Below are 24169 nucleotides of genomic sequence, written 5' to 3' on the forward strand. Positions count from 1 at the left end.
TCCTTAACACTAATTTACACCTACAGACTTGCATCTGAAAATTACTCCATCATCCCTGTCTCCATAATCTTAATTTTCAATGTCAATTAACTGTGTAAACTCTTCAAAGCAAAGGGGTATTTAATTACCTTCTGGTTGTAATGTCCCTATCTTATCCAGAATAGGAAGCTTTCTGTTACTTGCATGCTGACATAAGTTTGTTTCTGTAGCTAAAAGTAAAAAAAAAAAAAAAAAAAAACTTTCTATAATCCCACTAGCACTGCACAGTTCCTGCAGTTAGGCAAAGGCAACCAGGCCAGGTAAAAAGGAAAAAAAAATGGAGGTCACGTAGCGACCTATTTTAGAAAAAAAAATAGACTTCACCTATATTTTTGGGGCACTAACTATCTCTTGACAAGCACATATATATTCTGTGTAAACTCAAACTTAGCGTTTTCAAATGTGTTAAAATTAGACTCTAATCAATAATTCCATTTACTTACATTAGTTATATTAGTTCCATTTTAAGACACTAACATATCATACAAGTAAACAAAGAACTTACTTTACTCTCTGCCTACACTAACAGTAAACTAAGCAAATTAACAGTGGTGTGTTCTGATCCCAGCATGATATTTGTGTTCCCACTTGTAAATTGTTCCTCTGCCCTTCTTATCTTCCCTGTGCAGATTTTTATTGTTGCTTATGCACAAGCAAACTATAAGCAAGCCATGCATAGTTCTTACTGAAAACAAAGTGGCATACCAGTATCTTAAAACCATTTTGGAATATTGGATTGAAAGCACTGCCATTCCCCCGCAGAAGAGACCTATACAACATTTTGATTGCAGCTAGAGTAGCAATCATGGGGTTCTGGAAATCCACACTGAAAGTCACTATATCTGAACCACTTAGTAAGTGTATAAATAAGTATATACCTACACTATGAAAAAATGCTAGCATGACAACTATCCAATGTTCTTAGAATAGATAACTGCTGCACTAAAGGGCTCATTTCAGTATTAATACTTTAAGTTATTAAAGGGATACTGTAGGGGGGTCGGGGGAAAATGAGCTGAACTTACCCGGGGCTTCTAATGGTCCCCCGCAGACATTCTGTGTTGGCGCAGCCACTCCCCGATGCTCCGGCCCCGCCTCCGGTTCACTTCTTGAATTTCTGACTTTAAAGTCAGAAAACCACTCCGCCTGCGTTGCCGTGTCCTCACTCCCGCTGATGGCACCAGGAGTGTACTGCGCAGGCCCAGTATGGTCTGTGCCTGCGCAGTACGCTCCTAGTGACATCACGGGAAGCGAGGACACGGCAACGCAGGCGCAGTGATTTTCTGACTTTAAAGTCAGAAATTCCAGAAGTGAACTGGAGGCGGGGCCGGAGCATCGGTGAGTGGCTGCACCAACACAGGATGTCTGCGGGGGACCATTAGAAGCCCCGGGTAAGTTCAGCTCATTTTCCCCCGACCCCCTACAGTAACCCTTTAAGTTACCATAAAAAGGTTGATGAACAACATATTATAGTAAAGGCCAAAAGGTCGACCTCTAGTAAAGAGGCTTACATCTGAAGGAAGAACAGATTGCTGTTATTAATTCATGAGGTCAAATAACATTTATGAATGCTCTATACTGTAATTCATGTAAAGAACTGAGACATTACAATGGTTTTGGTTTGACAGCAGAGATGCTACTCACACGCTAAATGATGTGATGTGCATTATGCGTACCAATGCAATACCTGCTTAAATACTGAAGGTCAATAAAATATTTCCGAATAAAAAAAAATATAGAGATATTTCCATGTGCGATTACATATTAATGGCAAAATTGGGAAAGCATCACAAATTAAACAATCACAAACATGTATAAAGCCTCTAATATACTTGGTGAAAAAAGACACTTGCAGGACAATTTAACTTTTGTCTAATATGCAATCATTGCCAAGCCACATCAAAACATTACCTTTCAGTTTTCGTTGGCAAAAAAAGAAAAAATTACAATGTATATAATAACAACTTATTGTTGTGCACCTACGGATCTGCGTTCAACAATAATTGGTCATGTGGACCCAGATAATTGTTAGACTGAAAACCAAGGAATGGCTAGGGCTGGATCCACATACCCAACCAAGTTAATTACCTGAGTGTTTCATCTATGCTAGGAGTATGCTACTGAACAGCTAAAAGGCATAAAACTGTTAGGCACATTAATGAAGACCAGACATGCCTTGCACAATTGTCACATATGTGTTTATATGTGTATTTGCAGATGACAAAAGAGATTGAATAATGCTTACTATGAATAATTCCTCTTTTTCTCACCCAATGCAGCAACTTCTTTTTTTCTGTATTAAGCTACGAGAATTAATGTGGCACCCTTATGTATGGCCGTATACTGTCACTGCTTCTGGCAAAACCACATAACCACTTCACATAACCTCTTAGGCCACACATACTGAGCTGCTCTGTGATTTATGTTTTATAGGTGACATCATTTATTTACAATGCAACCACCAAGTGCAGTTGGAGAGATCCACACAGCCAAGCAAGGATGTGTTCAGTTCCTCATCTGCCCTACAGGGGTCACCCTTTTTTAATGTTAAATTAAATTCATGGTTATGCATAACATTTTTAATGACAGTTTCAAAAATATTTGATCCATGCATTAAAATTCCAGGATATATATATATATATATATATATATATATATATATTTTTTTTTTTTTTTTTTTTAATACGTTTGAAAAAGTGTTTATTATTTTTACCTGTCCTGGTCGTGCATTCTCACAGACAAATGTATCATAGAACATTGCAAACTGCGGTGCATTATCATTGACATCCAGAATTTGTACATAAACAGTATCCCTTGTTGTTTGCTTGGGATTGTCTGGTAAAGAGAAATCAAATAATACATTAACAATAAGAAATAGTGTAACAATGTATAGACACAACAATAAGATGCATATATTTAACATTTAAACTGTCCTTCTACGTAAGTAATTTTTTTTCTTATTACCTGTGTGATGGATATTGAGATTATTATACACACTAAAATATTTTCATTATAGAACCATGCTGTGTGCCTATTTTAGTGAGTATTCTTGCTGCCTTTTTCCAAACCAACCAGCTGGTTTCATTGTTTTAAAAATAGAAGATATCAAGTGTCATCTATACTTCATTTGAGGTACCTTGACATAGGAAGCAGTATAATCATGTAATGGCATTTGTGTGAAAAGTATAATAAGGGTAATAAAACTCTAAATATATAATGCTGAAACATAATCAATACAGATGTCCTCTTACTGTCACCACATTTTAAGACATAACTGAAGCTCCTTTGAGGATTGTTTTAAAAGAAAACAGAAAAAGCTGACACTGTAAAAGGCTGGCAGCACTCTGGAAGAAATTTAGTGTTTTGTTTCATTAGTGTACCAAGTTTGCAAAAAATATCCCAATCTTCTGAAAAGCAGCTGCAGTAATATTTAACTTAAATCATAATTTCAGCAGATCAAATTAGCTTTACTTGCCAGCTTTTTGAAAAAAAAGTGAAGCTTAGTCTTATGTTTGCCCAGATGCCTCTCAAAAATGCATACACTTCAGTCATAAGACCATGACTGTATTTATTTTTGAATGTAGTCATTTTCCTCATTTGCAAAAGCCAGAAAGATTTCACTTCTATTATTTTATGACTGCCCTTGCTTCCTCATTAAACATGGAACTCAACACCTTTCTGACGTTTTTTCCCTCTGTACTCATTCCATAAAAGCACTCAATATTCTTGATTTCATTCAGATACTCAAGCAACAAGCTGACAGTTATTTATAGCTTTGCCTTTCATTAACTTATTCCTTGTCAAGACTCCGAATATTGTGTCCTGGGAGGGATCAATTAATAACTTTATTATTCATATAGATTTTTATAACATTCACTGCGGGAATAATGAGCTTGTGAGCAACCAGTTCTTGGGGGTATTTTTATAGTGATTTGAAATGTTTTGTTTTCTTTTGTGACAACATTTGTTATCTGGCTTTACACTACATATCTTTTATGTTAAGGGTTTTGACCATGACTTGACTCAAGACTTTGGCCTTCAAAACTTCACCACCCCCTCCATCTACCTTCTTGGTGCTCAGTGTCCAGCAAAGAGTTTAACTGTACCTGCAACCTGCAACCGATTAGTAATAAAATTAGTCCTTGAGCTACTAGAAGCTTAGGCCCACCACTCTGGCGGGGCCTCAGGTGCGGTGTGGAGACGCTAGTGGAGGAAGGCGGTGGTGAGGACGTCCTGTTTATTATATGCGCATTGAATTTTTATCATTGTAAGTGCACTACTATGTTGCTTTTAACTTATTAAACACGGAGTTACGCTATGTCAGCCTGTTTCTTGAGCTTTAAAGGTATCAACAGTCTGATCACCAAAGTTATGAAAATGCCATGTTAGCTGGTCACACGAGGATCAGCCATTCCATTTGTATAACCTAGGAGGAAGCTGTCTAGGGACGAGGAGCTACAATCATATATGTGCCTTATTGCTGATCTGTGAATTAATCAGCTACGCTTGCTGTTAAGAGTATTTCAGCTGGATTTGTGACTAGAAGAATAAGAGAATTGTTCTGGAACTATTGGTGTTATATAGACTTTAGCCTGGCAACAGCAGGAATAGCTATACGAGGTTTTTTGTGTCTTTCTGCTGCAGGGGAACATTAGGTGCTAACGGAGTCTGTCTTTTTTCCTATCAAAAGGGGACTGGATTTTCAATAGTTTTAGTGTTACTGTCAATAATACTGCATATACGTTTACATCTGGCCTGGGAATCGGGTCTACATGAGGGTCTGAGTATGAGCTACATTTATTACTAAGTATTGGGTATATGTGATGTTGAGCGCTTCACTTTCCTATATCAATTTTTTAGGGTGGTGATACCCCCCCCCCCCCCCCCCCCATGGTGTAGCGATCCATCACAATGTACAGGATTGTGCAATTATCAATATTTATACCATTATATCTGAGAATTTCTGTTAGAGGAGCGCATTAGCCACACATATCTAATCCACCACTCTAACTGTAAGAAGTGGTCTGGTATACTTCTTACACTGTGTTTCAGCCCCTCAATTAATTTGAGCTGTGCCAAAAATGTGTGAGGACCTCAGCCCTCTAGGACTGGAGTTTGACACCCCTGCTAACTAATAAGGTAGCAGAAATAACACAAAATAAAAATATAGATTCACAATTAGTAGATATGATTGACTGTATTGAATGCAAGCTTACAAATTAATACAGTCAAAAGAAATACAATACAATGGGGATCCTTCCAGTGCTGCAGGTCTGGAGAAATTGCTGTATTAGACACATGAATGATGATACTACTTTATATGCACTCCAAAACGTTAAACTTAAAACCTGCAGTGAAAGAGCATTGTATAATAAGCTGAAGTTTGTTTTATCCCCCCCCCCCCCATAAGCCCTATGTTATTCTTCCGGATGCTGAATTTACTGATAAGTGTAGAGAAAATACAAAATATGACATAAAAACAAAGCCTAGTTTATGACCTACTGGGACTTTTTAAATATAAAAGCACAGAAGCAAATCACCTTTTTTCCTTAGTTTTCTACAAGTTGATATTTTCACACCTTGGCCCATATGCAATTTACTTGTCTCCTAAGTTTTCTCCAAGGTGATCATTTTTCATCTTCCGTTTAAAATAATTTTTCATCATTTCACAATTGAAAAAGTACCAAAACTAGTAGGAAAAGTACTGTCACAATTATGTTGTGTATTTTCTTGCTTGCAAGGCGTTGAAAAGGAATTTTATTGACAAAATGACAAGGAGTAAAAATATCAACTTGGAGAAAACTAAGGAGAAACAGTTAATCGCATATAGGCCCTTGTCAGTAAAATGCCTTTAAAACCCCCAGCAACAAGAAAATATGCAAAATCATTTTAGAGTACAGTACTTTTCTACTACTTTTAGTACCTTTTTTAATTGTGAAATGCCCAAAAATTATTTTAAAGAGAACATAAAAAAATATCACCTTTGGAGAAAAAGTGAATTGCATATGGGCAAATGCATGCTATCTAAAATATTTTACCACTACAAGTTCATAGAAAAAAAAACTGCAGTCTTACAAGTTAATTGTAGAAATGTATTATCAGTTCTAATTGTTCTTAAAAAAACTCTCATGTTGCACTAATTTAAACAAACATGTAAATTGATTAAGAAGGTGATTAAGAAGCAATAATTCTGAATTGAATGGTATTTATTTATATAGCACTGATGTCTTCTACCTCACTTTACAGAGTATATAGTGTTGTCATTAAATGTCCAACAAAGGGGCTAACAATCTAATCCCTACCATAGTCACAGTATAGTGTCATTCCAATAGCCACATGGCCATCGTAGCCTAGGGCCAATTTAGGTGGAGGCCAATTAACTTATGTTTTAGAGATGTGGAAGGAAACCAGAATGCCTGGAGACAACCTACACAGACACAAGTATAACATACAAACTCCATGCAGATAGTGCCTGGCTAGGCTATGAACCAGGGACCCAGTACCGCAAGGCAAGAGAGCTATCCATTACACCACCATGCTGCCAAATTCTGAGTATTGTAAGAACATAATCCCCAAACCCTCATCCTTTAATATGTGGTTTAAATGGCTATTCCTTTTAACCTCTTGCCGACCGCGTCACGCCGATGGGCATGGCCGCAGCAGCAGCCCCAGGACCGCCTAACGCCGATTGGCATAAAGTCCTGGGGCCAGCTAATGCAGGAGATCGCGCGCAGGCTGCACGCACATCTCCTGCTTGGGGGGCGGAGCTCCGCCCCGCCTTCAGTCTCCGAGCGGCTATTGCCGCTCGGGAGACTGTTAGACGGTGTGATCGCCATCTATTTACATGTACAGCGCTGCGATCGGCAGCACAGCTGTACTGGGGACAGCCGTGTCACACGGCTGTCCCCCTGGGGGACAAGAGAGTGATCGGCTCTCATAGGCAGAAGCCTATGACAGCCGATCGCCATAATTGGCTGGCTGTGGGGAGGGAGGGAGGGAACACCTTTAAAGAAACAGTGTTTTTTACTTAAAAAACACTAACAATAATATGTATTTAAAAAAAAATAAACATGGGGGAGCGATCAGACTCCACCAACAGAGAGCTCTGTTGGTGGTGAGAAAAGGGGGGGGGGGATCACTTATTATTATTATTATTTAGTATTTATATAGCGCCGACATATTACGCAGCGCTGTACAGTGTATATATATATATCTTGTCACTAACTGTCCCTCAAAGGAGCTCACAATCTAATCCCTACCATTGCCATATGTCTATATTACGTAGTGTAAGTACTGTAGTCTAGGGCCAATTTTAGGGGGAGCCAATTAACTTATCCGTATGTTTTTTGGAATGTGGGAGGAAACCAGAGTGCCCGGAGGAAACCCATGCAGACACGGAGAGAACATACAAACTCTTTGCAGATAGTGCCCTGGCTGGGATTCGAACCAGGGACCCAGCGCTGCAAGGCGAGAGAGCTAACCACTACGCCACCGTGCTGCCCTAATCACTTGTGTGCTGTGTTGTGCAGTCCTGCAGCTTGGCCTTAAAGCTGCAGTGGCACATTTTACTAAAAATGGCCTAGTTACTAGTGGGGTTTAGCACTGCAGTCCTCAAGAGGTTAAGGAAATGTATATGGACAGTTTCAAAAATAATTTACACATCTTCTACTCTTCTTGCTACCAAATGCTACAAATGGTTTGCTTTTAGAAGATTAATAAAACCTAAATGCTTTTTTGTACTCCAAAATAATGCTCAGGGAATCTATGCTAAGGTTTTTTAAAAGCAAAGCAAACTTCTGCTTGAAATAGGCTTTGTTGTTGTACACAAGAAACAGCAGGGTGTAAGCTTACCTTACTTTCAGCTTTTTGGTGACTTACTCCCACATGATTTCAGAACTTCCTCCCCATAAATAGAAATATTGGCCTCAATTCATAAAGCATTACCCCATGGGGTAATGCTGAAAACAGCAGACTTTCCTGAGCAATTAGCAAATTCATAAAGGCTGCTACTGCATGAAAAACTGAAATTACCGAGCAGTGAGGAAAATTACTGACTTGGCTGTAGTTACCTCCAACACATGTCAGTAAATTGTCAGCAAATACCAATTCATAAAGCCTTCAACAAGTGGTAAGCCAGACGATAATTACTGACACCTCTGGTGAGGTCTTAACAAGTTACCGACAGCTCTGGTGAGATCTTAACAATGCAAAGTGCAGGGAGCCGAAAGTTTGTGCGGGGAGCCGAAGTCTCTGTGAGTCTGTGAAGGGACCCAAAGTCTCTGTGAGTCTGTGAAGGGACCCGAAGTCTCTGTGAGTCGTCTGTGCAGGGAGCCGAAGTCTGTGTGAGTCATCTGTGCAGGGAGCCGAAGTCTGTGTGAGTCATCTGTGCAGGGATGTCTGTGTGAGTCATCTGTGCAGGGAGCCAAAGTCTGTGTGAGTCATCTGTGTAGGGAGTCGAAGTCTTTGTGAGTCATCTGTGCAGGAAAGTCTGTGTGAGTCATCTGTGCAGAGAGTCGAAGTCTGTGTGAGTCATCTGTGCAGGGAAGTCTGTGTGAGTCATCTGTGCAGGGAAGTCTGTGTGAGTCCTCTGTGCAGGGAGCCGTAATCACAGCTTGCAACAAAAGAGAGATATCGCCACACTTCTGCTATACTGCTCAATGGGCTGTGGTAATTTACCGAACTTCAAAGGCAGCTGTGAAAATCTTTAGGAATTAGCACACAAAGGTCTAAAATACCAAATGCAGTATTTTCCCTCCCAGATTTGTTTTTACCGCAAAGCCTTTTATGAATTGAGGCCATTGTGTTCATTTGTGCATTATTCTGCATTAGTACTGTTACCTTAAAGTTTAATATTGTGTGTATGCATTTCTCTGTATTTACTATTACCATTACGTTTATAATTGTGCACATGTATACATGTGTCTGTGTTTGTACTGTCACTGTAAAGGTTTATATTGTATATATTGTTCACATTTCCACATGATTGATATTCCATTTTTTTTTTTTTTTTTTTTTTCTTTTTTTTTTTTCAAACTCAGCCGTTATGTGACCCAGATATGACCATGTGACAGCTGTGAAGCCATCATACGTGGGTCTCAGGTCTGCATCATAGTTTGATTTTCTTTCCTCTCCTCCCCCCCTCCCTCACTCCATCATCACTACAATATATCAAATATTCCACCAGTGGCTCAGGTCAAACTAATTATAGTAAGAGAGAGAAAAAAGAAAGTAAGAAAAAAAAAAAAAAAAAAAAACACAAGCACCAGCAAAAAACAAACTCCACCTACCCATCTTAACTTTAAGTGGTTAATATCCCTTTCCGACCACCCACTTATTTTATGGACATGCCCTCCATGCATGAGCCATCAGGGCCGGACCAAGCCAATGGAGGGGACAGGCCTCATGCACAAACAGGTCACATATCTAAGCTGAGAAGCAAAGCAATTACTCTTATTTCACCTTTCATACACATTCATATAAGTGCCTTCTATACTTCAACATATATCTATGCATCTGCACATTCATCCATCCATTTATCCTTACAATTTCAGTTGGTAATATAGTGGTTATTTGGTTCTTTTCTCCTCATCCCCTCCACTTCAAATACTCAACTACTTATTATATGTTACTTATTTTTTCCCATGCAATTTTCCATTCCTCCATTTGTTTGTTGGTGCCAGCATCTTCTACACTGCCCTCGCCACCTTGCAAAAACTCTGACATCATCCATATCCACTCTTCCATACTGGGAGCTTCGGGGTTCTTCCAGGATTTTGCTATAAGTTTCCTGGCCACAATTGCTGCAGGAATTACTAGTTTATTTGCATGTCTAAAGCGGTCAGGTTCCATGCAACTCAACAGAGCGGTACTGGGATGAAAAGGGGAAGGAAGTTTAATGAAGTCTCCTATCTCTCTCCAAAAGTTCTGTATAACCGGGCACGACCACCACATATGCATATGTGAACCAAACGCAGTAAGACATCTCCAACAGTTCCCATTTCCGCCTTTAAATTTAGCCATCTTAGAGGGTGTGAAGTACCATCTCGTCATGAGTTTATAATTAACAAGTTGAAATGAGGTATAGCTGGGGGTCCAAATTTCCTGGAATACTGCTCCCCAGTCCAAGTTTTGGATATGATTTAGGTCTTGTTCCCAGCTTCTACAGAACTTAGGTAGAGGATCAGTTTGACAACTGTCAAGAAAAAAATATAAATTTGCTGTCATTCCCTTCCCCACCCTCGAATGAAGAAAACACTTTTCATAAATATTTATGGTTTTACTTATATTATCCTTATGTTTGGAAAGGTAGCTCCTGACCTGGAAGCTCCACAGCCCATTATCCATTCTGACCATGTTATAAATCTCCCTCAATGTGGAATCTCTGTGGCCAACTAAGTCTAGGATTCTAACATCTCGAGGGAGCCCACATTCCTTGAGCCACCCCGAAGTTAAGCCAGGTTGAAAATCTGGATTATTGCGTAGAGTGGTTAGTAATGATATTTTATTGCTCTTTGACATAGATCTTATAACTTCCATGTGGGTTTTAATCGCAGGTGCTAATAATGGATGGCTGATAGAAGGGAGGAGTTTTGCTACCGTGTGGGGGTGCCATGAATCCAACATATCGTAATTAAACAGACTTCTTTCATATGTTGTCCAGAATCTCTTCGGGTCGCACATCCTGAGATCTAAAATTCTTTGCAATTGGAAACATTGGGCATATCGTTTAATATTTGGTGCCCCCATTCCTCCCAATTTCTTATGCCTGCTTATTATCTTGTATGAAATTCTGCGGTTTGGTGTTCTCCATATGAAATTTTGAAATATATTGTTCCAGACATTATACCAATTCCTTTGGATGTTTATTGGCAAATTTTGTACTGTAAATATTATTTTAGGAAGAATTTTCATTTTTATAAAGTTGATTTTCCCAATTGTGTTAAATTGGGCATTTTTCATTTTACTCAGTATCTTCTCACAATCTTTTTGCACTGGTGTATAATTATGTTTGAATAGATCATTGAAATCACTACATAAGTTGATACCGAGATATTTAATATGAGAATTGGTATAATGAATGCCATACCTTAGTTGTAGGGTACTCAATATTTCGGCGGGACTTTTTATGTTTAATACTGTAGTTTTAGAATTGTTTACTTTATAGTTCGAGTATTTGGAAAATTCAGTTATTATTTTATTTGCTTCTTCGAAAGAGGTCAGGGGATTGGTTAATGTCAAAAGAAGGTCGTCCGCGTATGCTAGTAGTTTACTTTCATAGTTACCTATATGCCACCCAGATATCTCCCTGTCAGAATGGATCATGCGTATTAACACTTCTATGCCTAAATTGAATATTAGCGGGGAGATTGGACATCCCTGCCTCACGCCGTTCCCCAAAGGGAAGGAGTGTGTCAAGGTACCGTTGATTTTTACTCTGGCTGTTTGGTTTAAATATAGATTTTTGATTCGTTTGATAAAGATGGGACCAATACCATAGTGTTCTAAAGTTGTGTAGATAAATGGTCTTGAAATACGGTCAAACGCCTTTTCAGCGTCAATGGCCGCTAAGATGGCATCTTCATTACGAATTTTTGCGTTATATATAAAGTTTATTGCTGAAGAAATATTGTCCGATAGTCTGCCCGATTTTCTAAAACCCATCTGCTCCTTCCCCAGTAGCTGATCTAACACCTTTTCCAGTCTTAATGTCAGAATTTTTGAATATATTTTAACATCAATATTAATTACTGAAATGGGACGATAGTTGCTACACTGTAGGGGATCTTTACCTTCTTTATGTATTAGGGTGATTGTGGCCTGATTTGATTCTCTAGAAAAGGTCTCCCTTTCATCCAGATTATTAATCATTAAACAATAGTCAGGTGCTATCTCCTCTATGAATGCTTTATAGAACTCCGAGGTGAAGCCGTCGGGACCCGGACTCTTACCGATTTTAAGCAAATTTACTGCCTCTTTAAACTCTATTTCTGTTACCGGGGCATCCAGCGTATCTTTATTCTCGACTGTAATTTTTGGTAAATTTACTTGTGTAAGATACCTGTTCATATTATCCACTGGCATTTCCTGCTTTATACTATATAGCTCTGCATAATATTTCCCAAATACTTGTCCTATTTCTTGCGTGCTGTAGCTTAATTGACCGGAATTATTCTGTATTTTTTCTATGAATTGGGCTGTTGTCTTTTTTTTTGATAGCTTGGCCATACATTTTCCTGGTTTGTTACAGTTTATGACAAAATCTTTTTTGAGTTTTTTATATTCTTTACTACATTTTTCATTTAATATTTTATTTATCCTATGCCTAATTGAATTAACTTTCAAAAAATTATCCTGCTCAGGATTTTCCTTATGTGTGGCTTCCGCTGTTTTGAGTTCATCCATTAAATTATCTAACTGCTTAGTTTTTTGTTTTTTAATTTTACTTGCTATTGCTATTAAGGAACCCCTTATAACACATTTAAAGGAGTCCCACATTATTTTTCCGGAGTTTACTGAACCCTGATTTTCTGCAAAGAATTGTTTAATCTGGGTCGCTACTGTCTCCTTCACTGTAGGCTCAAGCAAGACAGAGCTGTCCAATCTCCACCGCCAATCAGTCATGACATCCTTGTTCCACTTAAGGGTGAGTATCACTGGTGCATGGTCAGAATAAGTAATACTTCCTATTTTTATTTCTATTATTTCCAGAATTTCATTTTGTGGTAATAAGAATAAATCTAATCTAGTGTAGGTATTGTGTACTCCCGAATAGAAGGTATAATCTCTCACCCCAAGGTTATAAATTCTCCAGACGTCTACCATTCTATAATTTTTTAAATGTTGTGTGAGGGATGTAATTTGTTTTTTTGAAATATGGGACATACCTTTCGAGGAGTCTAGGTTGGGTTCAAAGGGGAGGATTGATATTCCATTTGACATAAAGTTTAATATTGTGCACAGTTCCACTTGATCATGTGTTATTTCAGTTACTGTAAAACTTAATATTGTACACTTGACGATGCTTGAGCATTATTCTAATTTACATAAACTAGCAAATCTGTAGTGAAAATACATTTATGAGATAACAAATTGTATGTGTAGGATGGATAATAAATAGAACATTAGTATCAAACAAAAGAGTCTCATATTTTTATTTTCAGTTATATAGCTTTATTTATAACATTGCATCATACTTTCACGGTTGCAATTTAGAATCCACACTCTGTATTTTAAACTGTAAAACAAAGCAGAGCTAATGGCGCTTTAAACTTTCCTGCAGTAAAACATGATCTCAAACTGTCTCTCACTGTTTCTTGGCTGTTCAAGCTCTTCAGAAAACAGGACTGAGTTTCAACAAGTTAAAGTTAAGTTAAGGTTTGATCAAGAGACAGCTTTCTCTCTAATGAAATCTGATCAGAGAGAGATCTATCAGATGCCCATACACCACAGGCCGATTTCCAGTCAATTTCAGCATGAAATCTCTTTGGAATCATCCTCATGATATCACATCTGCCGACTCGCCACCTCCGTCACAGCACCCCTAGTGGAAATGTGCTCCCCATGCATGCCTTTATATTGTTCCTGTCCGCTGTTGCTCGCTGCAGTGCCCATCCATCTTCGGCTTCCTCTATTTGCCCCTCACATGCTGTATAGCAGGTGGTGTGTATGTTAAACCACAACACACACACCACACACACTATGCCCCAGCGACATATAAGCGCAAATGAAGAAAGCAGAAGATGCACTGTGGCGGGTGACAGCGGACTGATTTATTATAAATGCATGCACAGGGAGCACATCTACACTAGGGAGGACCTTGTCGGGGGTTCTGTTGCATTTGTCATACTTCCCAAGCTTGTGACAAATGTATTACCGATCAAGCATATTGGCCCAAGAATTACCAGCATGTCTAATCAATACACACAAAACAATTTCTGTTTGACATCGGTCGCATCTTTGATTGGGCATGCTCTTGACAACAACACTTTTCATCTGATAATAATTATCTAAATGGATGTTTGATTAGCCACCAAGTTGAGTGATGTATGGGCACCTTTAGTCGACTAGCTCAGAGAAGCTCTTTTGCGTAGATAACGCTTCCTGTACTGGAAAACAATATACAACTCCTTTCTTTGCTACCAATGTTCTATTTATTATCTGTTCTAGGTATAATATTGTGAAAATTGCTTCCCTTCTTGCAGTTCCTGGGCAGTGCTCAACCAAGTTACCATACAAGTTGATAACATTATTATTATTATTTATTGTATTTATAAAGCACCAATATACCACGCAGCGCTGGACAATAAATATATTCAATGATACAAGAATGACAGACGTAATAAGGTTATGTAACATAGAACAAAGTTATACAAGGCAAATGGTACAAGATACATGATCATGCGATTATGGGCTGGTTAGGTAGGCCCAGTAATACAAATACAGGCTGTCATAGGAAAGCACAACTTTGTTCTATGTTATATAACCTTGTTACGTCTGTCATTCTTGTATGATTGTATATATTTATTGTCCAGCGCTGCCTAATATGTTGGTGCTTTATAAATACAATAAATAATAATATCAACTTGTATGGTGACATACAATTATGTATACATTTGCACAATACTAACCTTTATGGTAAGAAAAGTAACGCACAATAATGTGGAACTGTGAACAGCATTAAAGTGAATCTGTAGCAAAAATAAACTTATGAGATAAAAATTGTATGTGTAGAACGTATAAAAAGCAAAAGAAGAAAGAGGAAGTCCACACTTGTCACCAAGGCTGCTTTATTGCTGGATGTATCCAGAAATAACTCCATGAGGCATTGTGTGTCCCCAAATATGATGCAGCATGCACCACCAGATAACATAACTAGACTTCATGAACTTCTAAATAACACCACGTGACAGCGTGCACACCCAAACGACATTATGAGGCAAGATACACCTCTGTCGCCCCCGACTCTCACACACATTTGTATTTCCACCCCCACACACATACATTTAGTAATGCGCACACACACACACACACACGCTGTAACGACTGTGGAATTCTCTCCGTGATCAACGCACAAGACGTGCGCTGACACCGCGGAAATCCTCCACAAGCGTACAACCTGCGGGAACCCAGCAAAAGGTGCAATGCACCTGTAGAGGGAAATTCCTGTCGGCAGGTGGAGCTGTGGAGTGCAGAGGAACAGCTCCTCTGCCCTACCACACACGCCAGACAGGAATTGTACGAAGGGAAGAAACGCAATCGCAAGAGAGGCGATTGAGAATGAGCACAGAGACAGATTGTATGTGTGTGCACCAAACTAGTCGCCAACCCGCGACGGTGCACACACCACAGCAGATATGAAGCAGGAACGCGATCGCGAGAGGTGCGATCACCAGACGCGACACAAGGCCACAGCAAGGCAGAGCACGAGAGCAGCAAAGGCACAGCAAATCACACAACGAGGAGACACGGAAAACAACAAATGCTAGCCAAACGCGAACACCGCACGCATTCGCAACAGTGCACACGTCCATGCACGGTCTCCACGTGATAAGCACAATAGAGACAAGCACGCCTAACTAACCACCGACAGACAAACATGAAACAGAGGACGCGAGCGCTTGCTTAATGGTTACCTCACCGAGCCTCCAGCAAGCGTTCGTAGCAGACAAGACAGATACACGAAAGCAGGAATAAACGAGAGATAGGATCCACAGCACTAGCGCAAGGCGAGTGCGATCCAGGAAGACAGAACAGAAGGATCCACAGCACTAGCGCAAGAGGCTGGTGCGATCCAAGTACAGCAAGAGAGTAGCAGACCAGAAGGATCCACAGCACTAGCGCAAGTGGCTAGTGCGATCCAGGAAGACAGAACAGAAGGATCCACAGTGCTAGCGCAAGATGCTAGTGCGATCCAAGTACAGAGTAGCAGAACAGAAGGATCCACAGCACTAGCGCAAGATGCTAGTGCGATTCAAGTACAGAGTAGCAGAACAGAATGATCCACAGCACTAGCGCAAGAGGCTGGTGCGATCCAGGGAAACAGATCAGAAGGGGCTACCAGTAACAACCACTGTTCCGGTTAGCACCCAGACACACAGAACGATCTCCTGTCGACCACCGCTGGGACAGGACAATCGCAACAGACAAACAAAACAGATAAGCAATCCTAACTGCACTAGGGAAACCTGCCTAGTGCAGTCCCAGGAATTACTCTAGGCTAATCTTTAAACAAAGAGCAAGGCTGACACTCCAGGCGAGTGTTCCACAGGACTAACTCTTATGACCAGCCAAGGTCTGTGATATCACATGGTATATATAGAGGAGGCCTACAAGGGATGTGGCTAGGCAATTTTCATGACAAATATATGCAAACTCCTCAGCAGCAGCAAGCTGAAAAACTGACAAAAGGTCACTCCTCCAGAGACCTGCAGAATGCAGACCTGAACAATGGTCAAAAAGCTGCCTGCCCGCACAGGCAGCCGAGCAGATCATTACAGTACCCCCCCCCCCTCTAGGGTCGAATTCCAGACGACCCTCAAAACTGCTATTAGCATAAGACTCTAACTGAAGACTCATGAAGGTCAGGACAGCGCGACAAGGTCCAATTCCAGAGTCAGTCCAGCCGAAACCGACCTCATCGGAAGCAAACGCCACCGAAACATGCCCATCAGTATTACCAGTCTCAGTATAACACCCATTAGGACTGTGAACGCCAGAGAAGAAGCCATCGACACCCTCCAGACAATACCCACCACCTTCCAAGGAGCGTCCGAAAATACCAAACCTGCCACAATACCTGTTCGAAGTGTCCCTTACAACACAAAAGCCACTGTTGATCTTATCCAGGGTACCAAGCAAAATTTCTCCCGGAATCTCCCAGAACCTTTTGAAGCTCCACAGAGATCCCAAGAGGGCAGAACAATCACCAGGCTCACATGGAGAACTATCAAGAACCCCTATGGAACCAATGACAATCCCGGATTCAGAATTACGAGGACACCCATCAAGATCAAGACTTTCAGGGACCACTTCTGGGCATGCAAGCAGGATGGCCATATCAGAGCATGTCTCCACCGAGGAAGCATCTGAGCATGCTGGTAACCGAGGCACACTTGGGCTTTCTGGGTCACAGAGCACATTGGGGTACACCAGCACAGGAGAAACCTCAGAACATGTCGGGGAACTGTCAACCTCAGAGTCCGGCATGACAGGACCAAAACCAGTACCGGGCAGAGGATCATCATGAGCAGTGGTCTCAAGCACTGGACTTTCAAAAAAAAACTCGGACTCAGGCTTAGAAGTACCAGTGACTGTAATGGTATCTGACAAAAACTCATCATTGACTACGCATAACTGAAGCTCCACCAGAGCTGAAAAAGTAGCCAGCAAGGCAGCAATGCCTACTGAAGTGGGCAACACCTCAGAAGGGCTTGGGGGGCAGGAGACATCTCCTACAAGTTCTGCACCCTTTGGGAGGAACTCGGAGGTCTCCAGGAAATCAGGCAAGACCTCAGGAACATCATTTTTCAAGTTTTCTAAGAAGGATTCTGAACTATCCATGTTACAGGGCAAAACTGGAACTTTATTTTGTGAACAGGGCAGATGTCCCAGGGAAGGTTCCACCATAAACTGAGACTGAATTTCATCATCATGAGAACAGAAGGATCCACAGCACTAGCACAAGAGGCTGGTGCGATCCAAGTACAGCAAGAGAGTAGCAGACCAGAAGGATCCACAGCACTAGCGCAAGTGGCTAGTGCGATCCAGGAAGACAGAACAGAAGGATCCACAGCGCTAGCGCAAGATGCTAGTGCGATCCAAGTACAGAGTAGCAGAACAGAAGGATACACAGCACTAGCGCAAGAGGCTGGTGTGATCCAGGGAAACAGATCAGAAGGGGCTACCAGTAACAACCACTGTTCCGGTTAGCACCCAGACACACAGAACGATCTCCTGTTGACCACCGCTGGGACAGGACAATCGCAACAGACAAACAAAACAGATAAGCAATCCTAACTGCACTAGGGAAACCTGCCTAGTGCAGTCCCAGGAATTACTCTAGGCTAATCTTTAAACAAAGAGCAAGGCTGACACTCCAGGTGAGTGTTCCACAGGACTAACTCTTATGACCAGCCAAGGTCTGTGATATCACATGGTATATATAAAGCAGGCCTACAAGGGATGTGGCTAGGCAATTTGCATGACAAACGTATGCAAACTCCTCAGCAGCAGTAAGCTGAAAAACGGACAAAAGGTCTCTCTTCCAGAGACCTGCAGAATGCAGACCTGAACAATGGTCAAAAAGCTGCCTGCCTGCACAGGCAGCCGAGCAGATCATTACACACGCACTTTTATAATGGCACTCTTTCTCTTTCTCCCTCATGCATATTTAGTAATGTACTATATCTTCCATTACACCCTCAACAGGCACACATACATGTTCACATTTATGCAAAGTAGCACGCAACTGGAAGTCCTTTCCTGCAGTCCTTGGACCTTCGTTTATGGAGGAGGTCAATGGAGATACAGAACACACCTCCTGCTTTGTTTTTGGAGAGCTTAAAGGGAACCAGAGAGGAACGGGGGGTTAAAAAAAGAAAATGATTTTATACATACCTGGGGCTTCTTCCAGCTCCATAAGCCTGAATCGCTCCCACGCCGCCGTCCTCAGCTTCCTGGATCCGCCGGTACCGGGCCCGTCACTTCCGGCGGACGCGGCCAATTGTCCGCATCACAAGGGCTCCCTCCATACATGTACGCATGCGGCAGCGCAGTAAGCAGCCACATGCGTATCTGTATGGAGAGAGAGCACCCTGTAATGCGGAGAATTGGCCGCGTCCGCCGGCCGACTTGCCGACTCGCGGCAATGACGGGACCCGGTGGCGGCGGATCCAGGCAGCGGAGGACGGCGGCGTGGGAGCGATCCGTGCGTATGGGGCTGGAGGAAGCCCCAGGTATGTATATTGAATCCTCTCTGGTTCCCTTTAATTGGCTACTATATATTTAGCTGAGACTAAAACATCCCTCCAGGATTGAAAGCAAAGCAGTGAGATGGAGTTCTCTGTGAGTACAGTATATGAAAGCTATTTCACAAACTGAACAAATGTATTTGGAAACTCTGTGCTTTCTTTTTCTTCAATAGAACATCCATTTTAACCATGAAAATATATAGGATTATGTTACTGTTATGCCTGGAGTCTTGTTATAATCATTGATGTTTTTTTTTTTTTTCGTTTGTTTTTCTTTTTTCTCCCGTACAAGAAGAGCTAACTCAAACAATAAAATTACATGAAATGAATGCTTCTGTGGTAAAATATTGAATTTCTAATACAACTTTTAAATGATATGACACCTCTAAGGACACTTGCAGAAAAATGAGTCTCCACATCAGCTGAATGTTGAAAATGATCCTGTTTTTGCCTAGGGTACTTATATTTCACAGCATAAGCCCATACATCATGCTTCCTCCACAGTAATTCATTCTAAACTAACCTCTCATGAAAAATTCACAATGTGGGTTTATTTAGGAATCCACCAAACAAAGCACATTTTTCCTATATATATATATCAGTGACTGTTTTATGTGCAGTGTGTGCACTGTCTAGTTAAATAACTCTGCTTGGCTTTCTCTTCTTTGCTCAGTAGGAAGTTAATCATCTATTAATTAACAAATGATATGTTTAAAAATGCTTTAGGGGAAAGTCAGTTACTTACCATTAAGTTAAGATTTTATTTTTTTCTTAGCTTTGCACAATCCTCTACCCCCACCCTCCAATGGTCCCCTAAATGGCAGCAGAAAATGGCTCAGGGGCATAGTTGCAATAAATAGAGAAAGAGGGATGCATTTTCAGAAATTTGCAGCAGAGCAGGTGCAAAAAGGAAGAAGATATACAAATCAAGGATTCTAAATGTTCTTCCAGAGCAACTGCTCCACTTCTGCACCTATTTGGCAACACATTTGCTCTAATTTTTCCTTTGTTAAGGCGGACATGAACTCAGAACTCCCTCTCTGCTCTAAAAGATATGCAACAGCATAATAACCTTTAAAGTAAAATGTCTTTGTTAAAGCTGATACAAATCCTGCAATAAATCTGCAGTGTGTCAATGTCCCACTTTCATTGAAGCAGACATAGGGTTAATATCCTGTGTTTACAAATTAGCTGCTCTGCCAAGGCAGCAAGCTGACACAGCTAAGAGATTAAATTACACTTGAGAGATCAAATTACAGTTGTGATTAGTCACAGATGAGGGGGCTTTAGACAGGCTAAACTCTCTGAATACATACAGGGTGCCTTTCTCCATGCTTCCTCCTGTCCTTTGAAAGAGGTCAGGTCCCCTTTAAACCTGCTCATTGTTTACTCTGTTTGTGAGCACTTCTAGAGGGCAGCAGGCACAGATGAAGGGCTTGTAAGTAAAGTGAATTTTGTTTGCTAAATGTTGCCTGTGCCAGGACAGGAGATGGAGCCTTGCATGGCCCCGATGTGTTATGTGACCCAATCCCAGCTGCAAGAAATGAAAAGGACGTGGCCGGAGGATTTGTAAACATTTTCTACTGCACACCACTGTGCAATCTTAGTTTGGAATGCCCCCATTGTCTCCGCCAGGCATGCCGTAAAGTTGAGTTTAGAGATGGCTCGAACGGTTCGCCGGCGAACTGTTCCTGTCAAACTTTGGTGGTTCGCGTTCGCGAGCAAACGCGAACTTATCCGGAAGTTCGATTCGCCCCCATAGTGCATCATTAGGGTCAACTTTGACCCTATACATCACAGTCAGCAGGCACATTGTAGCCAATCAGGCTACACTCCCTCCTGGAGCCCCACCCCTCCTTATAAAAGACAGGCAGCGTCAGGCATTGGACTCACTCGTGTGCCTGTAGTAATTAGAGAAGGGAGAGCTGCTGTGCACAGACCTATAGGTAAAGCTTAGTTAGGCTCGTGTAGGCTTCTTAGCTTGCTCCTTGCTGATTCTTATTGCTAAAAAAGCACCCCTTAACAGCTCTTTTGAGAGCTAATTTTGTTCTTGTGATCTATTTTTCTTTTTTTTTGTGTGTATGGCCCACTTGAATTATATACAGCCCTGTCAGTCAGTCGCTGTGCCAGGTGCACATTGTAATACCCATGACTGCATATACCTACCTGTTGTTAACTTCAGTGCACCCAGATACCTACGTGAGCACACGCAGTGTCACTGTGCCTGTCCAGCACCTGTCTGTGTGTGACAGGTGCACATTGTAATATCCATCACTGCATATACCTACCTGTTGTGTTCAGTGCACCCACCTACCTACGTGAGTGCAGGCAGTGTGATATACCACTCCGTGCATACCTGTTAACTGCACCAGTGCGACTGCACATTCTATCAGTCAAGTCAGTGCATACCTTTCACTTCATCCCCCCCAATATGGACAAAACAAAAGGCAGAGGCAGACCACCTGGCAGATCTGTTCGAGGTCGCACTGTCATGATTCCGTGTGGCCCTCAACCAAAGTACAGTGTTCAGAAGAAGGCACGTGCCATCAACCCCCAATATTGTTAGGACATAGTTGACTATTTAACACAGAACACCTCATCTTTCTCAGCTTCTGCACGGAAGCGTGACATACTGTAGCTTCCTCCTCCTGCTCTGATTCTGGCACCCCACTTACCGTATTTTTCGGACTATAAGACGCACTTTTTCTCCCCCAAAAGTGGGGAGAAAAAGTCAGTGCGTCTTATGGTCTGAATACTAAAATTCCGACCAGCGGCAAAAGCTACAAAGTCCCCCCTCCTCAATGCCTTTGAGGATTCTGGGAATGTAAACTCGTGACAGCCTGCTGCGGCTTGCTTTAAAAGCCCCTGATCTCACCTCGGCTATCATGTCCCCCCGGCAATGAGCGTCTCTCTGCGCGCCACCTTTGTCATCTCCGGCCACTTTATGTGCCTGCTAGCTGCTGGGGGCTATTCGGCATCAAAATCCATGGAGCCCGAATGCAGCCGCCGGCGATGGGGATCGATGACATTCCAGGCAGCCTCCATAGCAGTAGCATTGCAGCGGCAGCAAGATCGTCCCTCTTTCCTCCACGCTGATTGAAATCCACACGCTGCTGGTCTGTCCGTTGATTGGAAGCTCTGATCCCGGAGGCGGGACGACCGCTCGTCATTGCGGCCAATCACAGCACTCCCTGAGCAAAGGGAGTGCTGTGATTGGCCGCAATGACGAGAGGTCATCCCGCCTCCGGGATCAGAGCTTCCAATCAATGGACAGACCAGCAGCGTGTGGATTTCAATCAGCGTGGAGGAAAGAGGGACGATCTTGCTGCCGCTGCAATGCTACTGCTATGGAGGCTGCCTGGAATGTCATCGATCCCCATCGCCGCCGGGCCGGCTGCATTTGGGCTCCATGGATTTTGATGCCGAATAGCCCCCAGCAGCTAGCAGGCACATAAAGTGGCCGGAGATGACAAAGGTGGCGCGCAGAGAGACGCTCATTGCCGGGGGGACATGATAGCCGAGGTGAGATCAGGTGCTTCTAAAGCAAGCCGCAGCAGGCTGTCACTGGCTAGTCAGTCACCTGCCAATGCTTGTTTCCTGTCCAGCGCCTTAGCCAATTTGGAGGGTGATTGATGCGGCCAGCAGATAGTTCTATCTGTGTACAATGTCCCCAATCACTGCAGGCTTATCTATGATCGTTGTGCCACGGATATCACACGGTAGCTCCCTACGTGTGATAAATGAACATAGTGTGTGTCCACATTGTGGACACTGATGTGTCCTTTATGTTCTGTCCCATCAATTATTGTGTCATGTGCAGAACGTTATGTCGCTGTGTATGGGGTCCCATATGTTTAGGTACATTACATGTCATCTCTGTGTGGTGTGTGATAGAGGTCTGATTCCACCCACAGTTCAACCTGACTTTTTGTAACGATTGGTGTCAGCAAGAGGCACAAATATCTGATTAAGTGGTGATATATAGAATCACCACTAATGCAGATATGTTAGAGTGAAATAGTAAGTATCTTCCTGATGGTAAATCAGCGGAAGGCTCACTAACACGGTAAGTGCCTGAAATGATCTACTCAGACCAGTGTCACACCCCGAACCTTGATTATTGGGGATCCGCAGTATCGCCAATAATACAAGGATAGACCCGATTATATAGCAATCTGCGGAATTGCTAATAATGCGGGTAGATGTAAAGCAGTGGACACACGAACAACATGAAAATATACAAAGCAGTAAATATTCACAAAGTTGTGGAAATATCCACCACACGGCAATTCCTCAGAGGTGTGGTTACCTCTGAATGGGAACCCCGTGTGTGAGATCCCCCAAAGTGGCAGTGGAGGAATCTCGGCCTCTGGCAGTAACGGTCTGCTAGGGCCGGCGTCTCAGGGAGGCAAGCCTCAGATAATAACCCAACAGTAGGAGACGTTCCACTGAAGGGAGCAAGGTCAGACAGAAAGAGGTTCGGCAACAGTACAGGCGGCAACAGTACAGAGACGTGAGACGAGAGAATAGTCAGGAACCAAGCCAATAGTCGTTAACGGTACGGGCTGGCAGAGTACAGAATCAGGAAGCAGAAGAGAAGTCAAGACAGGCACAGAATCATACACAGAGAATCAATAACAATAATAATAATCTCCTAGTCTAGGTGTGAAGTCCTTGGTTTCAACACCTGGGATCTAGTCTAAGGTCTGAGTGCTGACACAGGGTATCGCAAACACAGACAAAGTGTGACTGAAAAGCACTTCCTTATATACTGCCTGGGAGAGAAGTCTCCACCCCAGGCAGCAACCAATCAGAGCAGGCTAAAATGTCAGCTGACCTCCAGGTCAGCTGACACGCTTTCTAAGAGTATAAAGGCGTGTCTGGTGTGCGGCCGCACCCCCTAGAGGCAAGATGGCAGAACCCTGGTGAACAGCATGTTGGTGAGTTTGGAGCAGAGTGCTCGGACGGGTGTGCGCAGCGAATGTGGACGAATTTCCGCATCCCGCGTTGGAAGGTCCGCTTGCCGGACTGGATGCGACAATATTTCCGCAATCCATCCGGCGTTGCAGATTTTTCGTTACAGTACCCCTCCCTCTAGGCGTGGACTCCGGACACGTCCCACCTGGCCTGTCAGGATGGAGCTCATGGAACCGTCTCCTAAG

At 42.2% G+C, this 24169-nt stretch overlaps 1 protein-coding gene across 1 annotated transcript in view; it reads right to left on the reverse strand.

Moving 5' to 3' along the window:
• Positions 1-24169, reverse strand: part of LOC137518633 (cadherin-10-like) — a 612711-nt gene that overhangs the window by 54497 nt on the left and 534045 nt on the right. Inside the window, exon 10 of the mRNA XM_068236734.1 lies at positions 2753-2874. Coding sequence (XP_068092835.1) covers positions 2753-2874 — 122 coding nt within the window. The remainder of the gene's footprint in view (positions 1-2752; positions 2875-24169) is intronic.

The sequence above is a fragment of the Hyperolius riggenbachi genome, chromosome 5 (assembly GCF_040937935.1).
Source record: "Hyperolius riggenbachi isolate aHypRig1 chromosome 5, aHypRig1.pri, whole genome shotgun sequence".
Lineage (NCBI taxonomy): Eukaryota > Metazoa > Chordata > Amphibia > Anura > Hyperoliidae > Hyperolius > Hyperolius riggenbachi.